The 13,383-nt window shown below is 44.8% G+C and overlaps 1 protein-coding gene across 1 annotated transcript; it reads right to left on the bottom strand.

Annotated features, from left to right (window-relative positions):
- Positions 1-520: 520 nt before the first annotated feature.
- LOC135370626 (serine/threonine-protein phosphatase alpha-2 isoform) lies at positions 521-11,092 on the bottom strand. Its single transcript, XM_064604408.1, has 8 exons — positions 10,912-11,092; positions 9,143-9,274; positions 7,541-7,771; positions 6,497-6,601; positions 4,903-5,126; positions 4,670-4,804; positions 2,829-2,915; positions 521-1,368 (listed from the first exon to the last, which is right to left on the bottom strand). The coding sequence occupies exons 1-8, from the start codon at positions 10,967-10,969 to the stop codon at positions 1,363-1,365; spliced, it is 978 nt and encodes a 325-aa protein (XP_064460478.1). The 5' UTR covers positions 10,970-11,092; the 3' UTR covers positions 521-1,362.
- Between the last annotated feature and the right edge of the window lie 2,291 nt (positions 11,093-13,383).

Raw genomic sequence — 13,383 nt, 5'->3', positions numbered from 1 at the left:
CCGCATGGCAGTGTACGTGATGAAATTTGTACGGATCGCCTATTTGTATGTACACTCAAAAACGGGGGACGGAATGACTATGGTGGTGAAATGGGTGACTTCGGTCTACCGGGATCCACGCAACACGTGCAGATATGTACAGATGTCTGCACATTTTGTAATGGATCGCGTGACATTTTCCCCGATGGTTAAGTAGGTGACCAACATATGCACAAGGTTTCACTGCCCCCACAATGTTCAGAGTAACCCATCACAGTTTAAAAACTTTGGGGGAAATGAGTACATGAGAAGTGTGCTGCTTTGTGACAGAAGAATTGCATATAAGACTTCCAATTGTCCAATAGAGTCCTAAGGAAGCCACAGTGAGCAATGGTACTCGAAGGAAGAACCGTTAGAATGGGTACAATAAATACTGGTCATGGATATTTGGGTTCTTGATCCCTTCAAAGAGCATTCTGGGAGGCCCCGGTTTAGCTGCATGTCCCCCGTATATTGTGGAAAGATGGCAGGGACATCCGCGTCCAGTCCGCATTTACTAGAACATCCTAAAATGGTACATGTCCTCTACCAAAAGTTGCTTGTGGCCTTAAATGCTTGATAATACACTGTCTCAAAAGATCGGTAAACATCACAACTTGGCCCTTCACCGCCAAGCTGTGCCCGTTGCCGACGGTGACACCTCAGAGGAAGACCTTGCGTGCTAGAGCATTAAACACAAATGAACAGATCGCTACAAGTAACCGTTTATGACAGTGTTGAGCATGTCACCAATCACCATGCAACGGAACAACAGGCAATTACGCATGGCGCTGCGCAAGTCTCAACACATTACTGCACCCACACGATACATCGGGATTACAACAATGCACGTAGCGTAAAACGAAGTTTTCACCTGCCTACTAGGGCGCTCTCTCTCTCTCTCAAAGTACCCACGCTTTTCTTTTAAGACAATGTTGCCATCCCAAACTTAAACTGCACCCGCTCTTAAATACATGCACTTTATTACGACGTTACGCCCGAAAAATCGACTCTGGTTACCACAGTTGAGCTTGCCCGCAGTCTGCTAGCGGCCATTGCAAAAAAAAAAAAAAAAAAGTAGAGAGAAATGGCCCCGAGCATGTTCCCGTTTGAAAGACAAAATGTGATGACGGCAGTCCAAGAAGGAAACAAGCAAAAAACATACGAAAGCTCTGACAAAGGAGGAGATAAAAATGTTGCCGCCCCAGTGACGCGTTTTCATTTGGGAATCCAGCATCTCGGGGAACACACTGCCTTCGCAGCTGCTTGCTTGTTTTGACAGGGTGAGGAGAGGCTGCGTAACGTTGCTCCCGATTTTTCTTCCTCGTGGGTAGCAGCATTCTTTTACTTCTGTAACGAGAAGGTGAAACGAAATGTGCACCACATAATCGAGGGGGATCCAGTTAGGGTTGCCACCAGGCCGGTATTATACCGGCACGGCCGGTTATTCGCGCGCTCTGCCGGTTGCCGGTAGGAAGGTGATACCGACAGCCTTTTGCCGGTATTTGTGGCTCAAGACCTTTCATAATGGCTTTTACGGGGTTTTCCCTTCAACATTTCACTACAGCTCGAATAAATCTGGAGCACAGACCCAACTCCGCAGTCACCAGTCGTTTTCTTAGTTATTGATTATTATTATTATTATTCATTGTTATTATTATCATTCTTATTCATTAAGTCTTGTGTTCGCTGGGGACAAGAGCAGTGGTTGTGCAAGGCTGTGTGTTGGTGGTGGTGTCGAGCCAGCTAGAACGTTCCTCACCCACTTTCCCTTTCCCACGAGCCTTTCCTGCTTCCCCTCTATTTCACCTCCTCTCCCTCAGCCGGTATTTTTCACTCCGAAAGGTGGCAACCCTAGATCCAGTGAGGCGTTTTGTCGCGCAAAATTTGGCTTCATTCGTCAGGAGTCGGAACATGTTCCATTCCCTTTGAGCGACGGTACGAGGTCTCTTCGATTTGGCCGCACGTGCTGCACCCATTTCAGTGCAGTTCAGCGGCCTGGTACTTGTTTCTCCCAATGCTGCGCGCACCCTGTGTACTTTTCTATTTGTTTTGTAAAAGTGTGAGTCAAGTTCAGGGTGAGTTCAGGGAAAGTTCACGGCTAATTTTGCAGTTAGAACATTGCGTTGTCAGGTTGTAAGTCTTCAAAATCTGGGGGCAAAACTTGAGGGTTTACTTCATGAGCTGTAAAACGGGGTAGCATTGGGCAATATCCGGTGGAAAGGCAGATTTTCAGGTGGAAAATAAAATCGAAGAAAAGAGTGCTTCTCGTAGTTGAATTGAATTCAAAATGCTGAGTGATTATCCTGAATGCTTGCAAAGCTCGTTTTTTGGGTTCTACCGCAAGTGACGATGGGACAAATCCGGTGGTAAAAAATGGGTTTTACCACATTTAACCTCAAAAGAGAAGGCTCAATCTGCACTTGCTGGACAAGGGGTGCAGCAAGAGCTTAAATAAAAACTAGTTCATGACAGTGCTGAAAATCAATGTGAAGAAAGAAAAACATTCTGGTGTTTCCATACAGAGGATAACTCAGGTGGATGACTTGATGCCAAGAGAGAGTAATTTCATTGCTGTGTGCAACAGTTTGCTAAAGTGTTTGAAAATTTCAAATGCCGCCTTTTCAAAGAGTACCCTGTTCACTGTCCTCGTTGAACTAAACAGCGGCACCTGAATTTTTCTAAGTATGCAGGGCACTTGAACAGTGTCAGACATTATCAGCATCATTGCAGAATCGCTCAAATCTGAATGCAAAAGCTCAAAAGCAAACTCTCCAATGAGCACTCTAAATAAAGAATGGCACCTGTACCTGTCTCCCCCCTTGTGCTGATGGCCCAGCCTTTCCTGCTGCAATGCCTCCATATGGGAATTTCTTCTTGTCAGCTGGCTTGAGTATCTGCACAGCAATGTGAGGTGCCACGGTCACTATCACAGCACAATGACGGGAACCTTTATGCTGTCAGGTTCGGGTATTACGACGACAAGTTGAAGAAGGTGTTTACTCCATGGAGGAAGGAAACACAAGGAGCGGCTCTTCCCTCCAGACTAGTGTAGCCACCCTCTAGCGGTCGCTCGAGTCAAAATCGCCATTACGTCCTGTCCACCACGTGATCCACTCTAAATCCACATCGAATACCCAATATTCGGATTTCCGAATATCCGGACGCCTCCCGAAAGTGTGCTTCACCTGAAGCTTCCCTGCATGAGGTGAAGCCTGCTTTACGAAACTGCCCATGCCTCAGGACCAGCGCAGAGAGATTGTAGTTTAGCTTAAGATAACGTTATCCCAAGTTTATCGTGCATACTTCGCCTGAGGAAGGGGTGGCGTCCCTCCCATGTGCAGTTTAGCGGTGGCAGTGGGGGACTTTGATTTGATGTCCGGGAGTGTGCCTTTAAAGACTCTTAAATAGAGCCTGAAGTTTTCGGGAAATATCTTTTTCTAAATTTTTTTTTTTTGGGGGGGGGGGGGGGGGTAAAAATCGGGTAAATAAACATGTGCACTAAATTCATGCGAATTCGGGTGAAAAAACTTCCAGTAGGCTAAATTCGGGGGGAAATCTGGCTCAGTTACTCACAGTAACTGTAGTGGTTTGGTACAAACGGTGATGTAACTGCATTTGCTGCCAAGTAAGGTAGTGCATTCCTACAGACATCCAAGTGAGGGCAATTTGCCAGGCAAAAATCGGGTTTTACCGTAAAGAGGCAACCTTCAATTTGGGGTACAAATTCGGGGAAGAATCGGGTAAAACCCTAAAACTTCAGGCTCTACTCTTAAATAATGCCTACAGCCGAGAAACAAAATGGTGTCCTGTAAATTCCACAGGGCATGTATTGTAAGCTCCTTCCTATAATCTTCCTATAAAGTTCCTATAAGCTCTGTAGATGCTGAAAGATCTTTCAGCAGGTATAAAATGATTGAAGGTGACAGACCGTGGTCTTTGTCAGAGGAGAACGCAAGATATCATGTACGTAATGCTGAGCCACAACAGTGCTTCGAATCTGTAATTTTATAAAACATTTTTTGTTCCCACATTATCCAAGAAAATAAAGTGCTACCGATTTCAAGCAGCCGTTGAGTGCTTGCCGCGGAAAATCGCGGAATTTACAAGTCTGTGGCGCAGAATTTTGAATGTGCCGCAGCACAAAACCAGGGGCATTAGTCACGATGTGATGGCAAGCAACATCCGGAGCAGTAGTGTAGCCAGAAAAATATTTCAGAAGGGGTTCTATGGAAGCATTACAGGAGGGAGAGAACTTCACTCGTTTTCCTTCTCCCCAATGTGCTACCAAAGGTACGATTTCTTTTCTTTGGGGGGCATGAATCCCCGAAACACCCATCTGACCATGCCTCTGATTCTGAGGTTAGTACACACAAACTGACAGACACGACCACAAGCCCGTTTGTGTGTTTCAGTCACAGAATGGTTACTTTCTATGGTGTTCACCAGATACTGCTGCCCTCTCCTGTATTGTGTATGTGTGTGCATGCATGAAAGAACACGGAGGAAAGAATGTGGAAAGGGCGAGTGCGTGCCCTGTTTGTGGAACGTGGTTCAGGACCCCCCACCACACATAAAATAACTATCAAGGCCACAATGAAATTGGCTGCGGGGTGAGGAGCCCGTGACCAAATCAAGCTTTCAAACTCACCTGGAAGGAACACATCAGAGTTTCATCTACACTCATCATGGCACCGGCATTGTCGAACTCGCCGCAATAATTTGGCGCAGAGAACAGCGTCACCAGCTGCCTCTTGGCGAAGAACTCGTAACCATCTTCCACAACCTGGAGGACACAAATTGGAAACTTCGAGACTTTCGACCGAGGAAGGAAGCGGACATTAAGACGACGCCCCAGCAGGCGTACAAGCACGGCGCACACACCTGGTGAGCTCTGCAGATAAGGTCCAGGTCATGCTTGTGCAGGAACTTTGCCACAACGTCGGCGCCAAAGGTGAAGGAGACGCCGCGGTCGTTCTCCCCCCATCCCATGATGTCCTTGTCTGGGTCGGACCAGAGGAGGTCACACAGGAGTCCCTGGTCCGGCACGTCCGTGGGTCGCATTATCCGTCGCACCTGCTCCATCGACTGTAGATCTGGACTCAATCCTGTTACACACACAGAGCCACCAATGAGACAGAGAAGGGAGAACTGCATATGCAGCTCCCCAGTTTCTCCCTCTCTCCTATTGCCCATAGACTGACGTCACCCTACACTCTTAAAAATGAACTTCACCGCAAAGCACGCTCCTAGCCAACCATCATCTCGAATGATATCGTTATCTGCCCCGATTTGTGGAAAATGGGAGGCGTACGGCTTTTCTGTGACAATTATGAACGGCGTAAGTGTCACAGAAAAGGCGTACGCCTCCCGTTTCCAACAAATCAGGGCGGGTAACGATATCATTCGAGATAATGATTGGCTAGGAGCGTGCTTTGCGGTGAAGTTCATTTTTAAGAGTGTAGCCGCTAAACGTCTCTCCCCTGCTCCTCTAACTCACCTGCCGGGGTGTGCAGTATTTTTTATTGGACACTGCTTTGGAAGATAGAGAGAAAATAGTGTGCACAGAACAAATGAAAAGCAAAACCACATGCATCGGTAGTATAGGAACAACCCCCCCTTCGGTGTCGGGTTAGGTGCGCCACTAGGTGGCTGTCAGGCCAGCAGATGGCGTTTCAGTCTGTAATTCCGCGCACCTTATTTTCTCTGTCTATCTGTCAAAGCAGTGTCCAACAAAAGATACTGCACACCCCGACAGGTGTGTTAGAGGAGCAAGGGAGAGACATTTAGCAGTTAGGGTGACGTCAGTCTATGGACAATAGGGGAACTGTCTGCGCAGCTCCCCAGTTTCCCCCTCTCCCCTATTGTCCATAGACTAACGCTACCCTAGCCGCTAAACGTCTCTCCCTTGCTCCTGTAACACACCCGCCGCTGTGTGCAGTATTTTTGGTTGGACACTGCTTTGAAAGATAGACGGAGAAAATAAGGTGCGCAGAATAACAGATTGAAACGCCATCTGCTGGCCTGACAGCCACCTATGGCGCACCTAACCCGACACCGAAGGGGTTGTTGTTCCTATACTACCGATGCATGTGGTTTTGGTTTTACTTTTCATTTACTCTGTGCACATTGTCTTTCTCTTTTGAACTGGTCCTACACTGGTTACACCAGTTATGTTGGACTATCCTTATCTCATGACGCACGCACTTTCGGCAGATTTGGAGGCCAATATCCGATGAAGAAAATCTCGAAGTGAGTGTTTCTTCCAGCATTTCTAAAATGGAATGGCTTTAAAACGTGTGCCCTAAAAGCTCTAATTAAAATATCGATTAATAAATTTCAGGGAATTCATTATCTACAGGTTAGGTACACATACGGCTGGTGGAAATGTACTGCTTAAAAAATATTTATAATGTGTTGGTTTTCCCAGAGCCAAACTGGAACCTGCAACAGGAGAATAATTAGGAACGACACACACCTCCATGCATGCAGAAGATCTTCTCATCAACAATGGCAGCCACTGGCAAGCAGTTGAAGCAGTCTGTAAACGTTTTCCAAAGCTTGATGTTGTACCGCCTCTTGCCTATGGAGATAGATAAACCATTTATGTACTCACAAATAATCAAAAAGTCTCACATTGAAATATACATATCACCGCATTATCCAACCATCAAAAAGCTCTTATTCCCTGTGGCGTCTTTTTACTGGGGCTGCACCAAAAGTAGTTTTGAAACCGAAGTTATATAACTGAGCCGAATACATATGTAGCACACATACACGACACATGCACATGGACCTTCGTGTGAAGCAGCACACATTTTGGCGTGTACCATTTTTGGGCTTATGTTTTCAACGTATATTGTAGAGGCTCTCGGATCATTATGTGTGCAGCTTCAACAATTCAAATATGCTTACTAGTTTTGAAAAAGACACTCCTTCGGTTCAAAATTTTAATACAGTAGAACATCTCTATAGTGAAGTTGGTCGGACCGCTAAAAAATTCACTATATCAGTATCTTCACTATATCAGTAGTTAAAAACTGGGGTTTCAACACATTGAAACTGCATGTTTACTTCACTCTACCCAAATCTTCACTGTATGCAGGTTCACTACGGAGAGGTTCTACTGTACACAATTTTATATTCAATTCACGATGTAAATGGAATACAACATTACTTTTAAACTCTTTAATATTTTGAACTGGTTATTTATGAAATGAATAAAATATTGAACATATTGAATATAATATGTTGAGTTGACTGAATTGAATATATTGAATATAAAATACTGAATATAAAAGAGAATGAAATATTTTAAACTGTTGCCCATTTAACCTATTTAGCTGATGACTATTTAAGTAGAACACATTATTATTTTTAAAATCTAAGTAATTAATTACCTCTAATCTAACTAACTATTAGCACAGCATCATATATCTTACTCTCTCACTAACATCTTTCCAGTGCAATTAGGCCCTTGCGGTTCCGACACCCTTTATCTTAGATAGAGGGGAGGACTCACATTCATCATAGAATCCGTAGATGCGATTGATAGAGGCACATTCGTGGTTTCCACGCAACAGGAAGAAATTTTCTGGATATTTTATCTTGTACGAAAGTAAGAGGCAGATGGTTTCCATAGAATGCCTCCCCCGATCCACGTAGTCTCCTAGGAACAAATAGTTGCTCTCGGGTGGAAACCCGCCGTACTCGAACAGACGCAGCAGATCATAGTATTGCCCGTGTACATCTCCTGCGCGTCACACACAAATGCTTGATTAGGTCCAATGTGGCAAGCTAATCTGTTAAAAAGGTGATAAACGTGACTGTGTACTAGAGCACTGCAAAGGGCTCTTGCAGTGCTCTAGTACCATAAAAAAAATGACACCATAGTTTCAAAATCGACTGAAACGGATGCAACCGTCCCTTTAATTCTCAATTCAACCCCTGTCACACTGACTTATTTAGTGTCACTTTCAACGAATTACACTACGCACTTAATGTCATTAGTGTGCTGTCACACAGCATCCATTAGTGACACTCAGCAGAAAGTGCACTCACGATTTAGTGAGTTCCCCAGACTCGCTTCACTTCACTTCGGCAAACCGAGTGCGTAGCCTCGACAGCAGGCCTTGAGGTACAGGTAAAAAATATTTTTAAAAAGCAAAAAGCCCTGGTGATCGCAATATTTTTAAACAGGTGTTTTCAACGGCGTGCTCATTTGATTCAAGTACAGTATAACACTGCCGAAAAAACATTAATTACTCTCGTTAAGAGCCTGTGAAAACTTTGCAGTCTGGCGATCACAGGTGTACCAGAAACATACTGATACGCATTTGTGTCACGTCAGAATTTAAAGGCGCAGCATTGTGGCACACGCCTACAAATTTTGCCGTCATTCATTCTCATCTATCGTCATTGCCATTATAGTTCAGTGACACTTACTTAAGTCGTGTAGTGAGAATGTAGTGACAAGTAGTGTAGTGTATGTGTGCCTTGTGTGTAGTGAAAGTGACATTCGCTTGGGATAAGTGTTCAGCTTAGAACAAAAGTTTACGGAACATGGCACTGGCGTATTTCTTCACTGGAGGGGGCCCCTGCTGCTTTCAGCAAGAGACCGAATAAGAAACGGGTGACCGGCTATGCTGTCCATCTCTCAGTATGTGTGTCCGCTCGCTCTTGATTGCTGCTATGGTGTCGCCCCAGCGGAGAAATGCGACAACCCGGTGTTCCGTGAACTTTTGTCCCAAGCTGTACTTCTAGAAAATGACACTAAATTAGCCCGTGTGACATGGATATAAGTACGCAGCTGCTGGAATTCTAAGTGCATGAGACGCGAAAAACATATCTGATTATGTTGACACACGTGGTTTTGCACAAAGGGTTGACGGGTTGACAGACAAGGAGTAGGAGGGTCTTTCCACGTGAAAGACCGGAGAGACGTGCGATAAAACTTGTTGACAGTCTAGCGCTTTGTGATGCGATTGTTTTCAGATTGTTGTGCGTTTGTCTTCAGGATTTTAGATCTCCACAATAATGCGTTTCTGCCGTGTACTTCCAGACGTCTTTCTTTTTTTTTAGCAGGCCACGGCCTATGTAAGATGAGGAAGTGACGGTACAGTACCACATATCTTGAGCGGTGCCTCGAGCTCCAGAAGAATGGGCTGGCTCAGAAACACCTCTCGGCCCTTCAGGCAGAGGCCACGAATTTCGTTCTCCGAAAGTTGCACGTTCTTTCCAGGCCGTGAACCACGCACTGAAAGTGCAAGATTACAAATGCAGCACTCAATCAATTTTAATTCAATGACCATTGAACTTTCATTGGAGTCATTTCCCGGACCATCTACAATGCTATACACACGCATTGCTAGGCACGCCCAGCACAAAACTGCCAGCTCCGAGGGCTTTGTTCTCGTTCTCCTGCGTCTATCATTTTTTTGCATGCCACACTTTGTATGCTGATTATGTTTAACACCTCCTACCTTTCTTAATTCTTAATCTTTTTTTTTTCCTTTTTCTTTTTTTTTTTACTTTTGGCTGCGGCATGTTCTGCCTCAAATAGAATGAGCTCAGAAGGCCTCTGTGCTGCACACCTTTTAAAAATCCTCAGCTCTCTGAAAGAGCGCTACCCTGAGAAGTATATCGTGATGTAGACCACGGCAGCTCAAGCAGGTACGAGCAGCGTTTGAGCTGAGAAGAAACAAACAAACAGAAGAAAGGCACGAAGAACTGCGGACTTGAAGTCGCAGATTAATTTTGCCCGCCTGAGATGCAACGCAGGGATGTGGGGGAATCAATACGCACAATTGAGACTTATTCGTATTTACTGCGTCTGTCCGCAGTAGCGCCTGTACGGATGGTGAGAAAGCAAGGCAGCTGGGTGCGCGGATTTGTGAAAAAATGTGATCAATGAGTTTTCAAACTTTTCGCAGTTTCAAGCAACACGCAGTAAGTACGACGAAGAGCTCAAATTTTCTATCTTAAATTCAAGTCAAGATTTTGTTATACCTCCACTTCAGTAAGATATTCTTTCCGACCCTGTCGCCAAAACAAGAGGGGAAAGGGAAGCAAAGTTCTATTACATTGTCTCCATCGTTAGTGCATCGAAGATGGAAGGAATCGCTTGAACATCGGAAACGGCAGTGACAGCCAAGAGTTTTCCACTTTGTAATGCGTGAAAGATCACCACCAAAAGTGAGATTCAAGCGCGAACGTCACTTTTTTGTGGCGCGCAGGAAAGACCTGAAATGGGGTCGCGGTCTGCTTTTTCTCAAAACAACACTGTGGTGATGACTCGCGACAAATAAAATGTATCGCTCATCGGCGAGCCTGACCGGCAACGTCGCTGTCAAAACAACGAGCGCTTATAAACAAAGCACGAGCGAGCTATTCGCCCGCCCTCAACCACATTCAAAAGACGAGCACTTGAGCATGTGACCTATCTTGGCCATGTATCGTCGCACGTCATTCTGCATCAATGCAGATAAAATGCGGATATACCGCCTGGCACAAACACCGCCCAGGCGTGCGAGGTTCTTAATGACAGTACAAAAGGCAAGGCCAAACGGATATATTCACGGGACTGCCTCGTCTTATGGCATGGACGCTGCACTTTGTCGTAAGGAAATGCAAAGTGACCACGCTGAGCAACGCTTGAAACGTACTCTGACCATGACCTCGTATGCGAGAATGAATCGAAATCTTCTACGCCACACGTGCAACATCCTCAGACCCTGCTCTGTACAACAACAAGGTCCTTAACAAACAACAATATCTTGTCTTCGCGATATAAGAGCACGTGTTTATGCACATACACGTTCGTTCCAGTACTTGATGCTAAAAAGAACCGAAGCACTAGGACTACCACAACAGGGGAACATTGACTACACATACCTTCCAGGAGTCTAGCCAACACATTGTCAATGTTTAGTCTTTCCGGCTGATCGGCCATGGAAAGAATTTACCTTATTTTGAATAGTAAATAGCTATACCCCAAAAACCGAACACCCTCCTATCCGGAAAACGCCGATCACAAATCGTCAATGGCGGCAGACGTAGGTGACGTCAACATATCTCCCTCCCCCTGTCGACGCAAAAGCCGAACTACGAAAACTGAGATAATCCAAATTGAAGGCGGGACATTCGAAATGCACTTGTTCGCGGCAGGGAAACACGCGTGCTCCATTTGCAAATATGATACAAAACCGAGAAGTGGCACAGTCAAGATACTTAATGCTCGTCAGATACGTTATTCTTATTCGCAAATATTATTCCGCTCATGATAATGCCAGGAATATGGAAGCAGAACCGTAGCCCCATTTGGAAGTACAGGGTGAATTTAGCAAAGGCTACACATTTCGATCGAGTCGTAAAAATACAAGATAACGTCTCTGGCGCTTCAAACTTTGCAGACAGATAGCCATTCGCCTGAAGTTTTATCCATAATTTTTTTTCAAATGCTTTGACTTTGTAGAAAAAAAGTTAGGAGCAAAGCAAATTCTCAGCCCATGCATTTCCTATGGCCTATAGTGCTCGCGAACCGTCATTTTTTCCTCTGTCTGCTTCATGTTCACATAACCACGTATAGGTGGCGTTGCCTGGAGACGAAGCAAAACCAAAACCTACGGAACAACCAACAACCAAATGGATCAGGTGCAGGGTTTAGAGGCAGCGCTACCTATACGTGGTGATGAAAAAATGGTGGTTTGCGGTCATGAGTTGCATGAGCTCATGAGGTCTACTGTATACATGCACACAACCAGGAGCGGAACCAGGATTTTTCTTAGAGCGGTCCAGCCTTAGATAGTATGCTACACACACTACCTAGAGTCATTGAAGTAGTATATGTGAAGACAGAAATTGAAAGGGGGATCAGGACATTCGGATCCCCCCCCCCTTTCTATATATCCGGGCCTGCACACAGCAACCAGCTCTCATCATATCTCATGTGCTCCTCACCCAGAGTACGGTCGGTTAGGCATGGTTTGCGCATCCAGGAACACTACAACGTAAAATATGCGTCCATGCAAATCAGTAGAAACCGTAGATCTGACACCAGGAAGCCAAGTTTTGCAGCTACAGAAATGTGGTTGTCACTTTGTGGTCGCGCCAACCATGCCTGATGCAAACAATGCTTATGGCGGTAGAAGACGAAATAAATCTATTTATTCTAGTGTCTAATCTAGTTTTCACATAATCAATTAGCACATATCCTTTGGCTGCAGGGGGAACATTCCACATGTAATGGAATTTTGAATTACGAAGAACAAGGATTAACTTGTCTCTTGAGACTCAACAGTAAACTTGCGTAACTTCGTAACAGGAAAAGAAAAAAAGGGAGAGAGAAAGCTGTCAGAAAGTCTGTGCAGTCTTGCAGTAAAAGTGCTTTTCTTATCATACGACATATTGGAGGCCATGAAAACAATAGAAAGCTCACTGTAACCCGATTATATCTCATTCATACCTTTCAGTAACAAGTGGCCGCAAACTGACGTCATAAATCTCTTGATTCTGTTAGTGGCTTTCTGCTGGCGGCTAGGGAATTGACCAATCATTGTTATACTTTGAACTAGCAAAACACGGTGTGCCACGTTATGTTGTCACTGCCACCGATGGCTTTCAGGTTTCCTTTAGCTCACATTGGAACTGAAAATTCGCTAAGTTTAGCCTGTAGAGAGGTCAGAACTACCAGATATATGTACACCATTATGGATAATCGATTACCCTAATGTATTCGATGAAATACTATTCTAATCTAATGTCGAATACATGGTTGCTGTATTCGACCCGAATAACAAATACTCTGAAAATTTGCACAGCCCTAAAGGTTATAGCACTACTGGAAGGTGCCCGTAGTGCTGACAGTCGCACAGAATGACCTTATAGGAATCTGTCCTAGTACAGTGAGCTTCATTGAAAGCAGTTTGCTCCTTGCTATGCCTGAAAGTCTGCGAATTTCCACTAATGTAAAATAGAACTGGTAACCACCCTAATGCCAATTCCCGTCAAGATCCCACTGTGGAGCAGGTTTGGCAGGGTACTATAGTTCCCGTTCTCTAGCCAGTATATCTCCGGCTAATTACAAACTTCAAGTCAAGTTCTCTAGCCAGTATATCTCCGGCCAATTACAAACTTTGCATGGCGTTTTATCTAGCCTTGCAAATTTGGGGCAATGTGCCAGGCCGCCACCTGTCCCTGCTACACCCACGAACAACACATACCACCTCCAGATAAGCTCACGTGGTTTTCCACAACGTCCAAGAAGGTCGTCAGGTGAGCAAGATGTCATCGTTTGTCGACACAAACGAAAAAAAAAAAAAAGTTAAAGGCGCATTTGGTATATTTATTTTTATTAAGATAATGATA

This window comes from Ornithodoros turicata, chromosome 10, assembly GCF_037126465.1.
Source record: "Ornithodoros turicata isolate Travis chromosome 10, ASM3712646v1, whole genome shotgun sequence".
NCBI lineage: Eukaryota > Metazoa > Arthropoda > Arachnida > Ixodida > Argasidae > Ornithodoros > Ornithodoros turicata.
The sequence above is the reverse complement of the archived record's forward strand: the minus strand, read 5'-3'. Positions and strand labels throughout refer to the sequence as shown.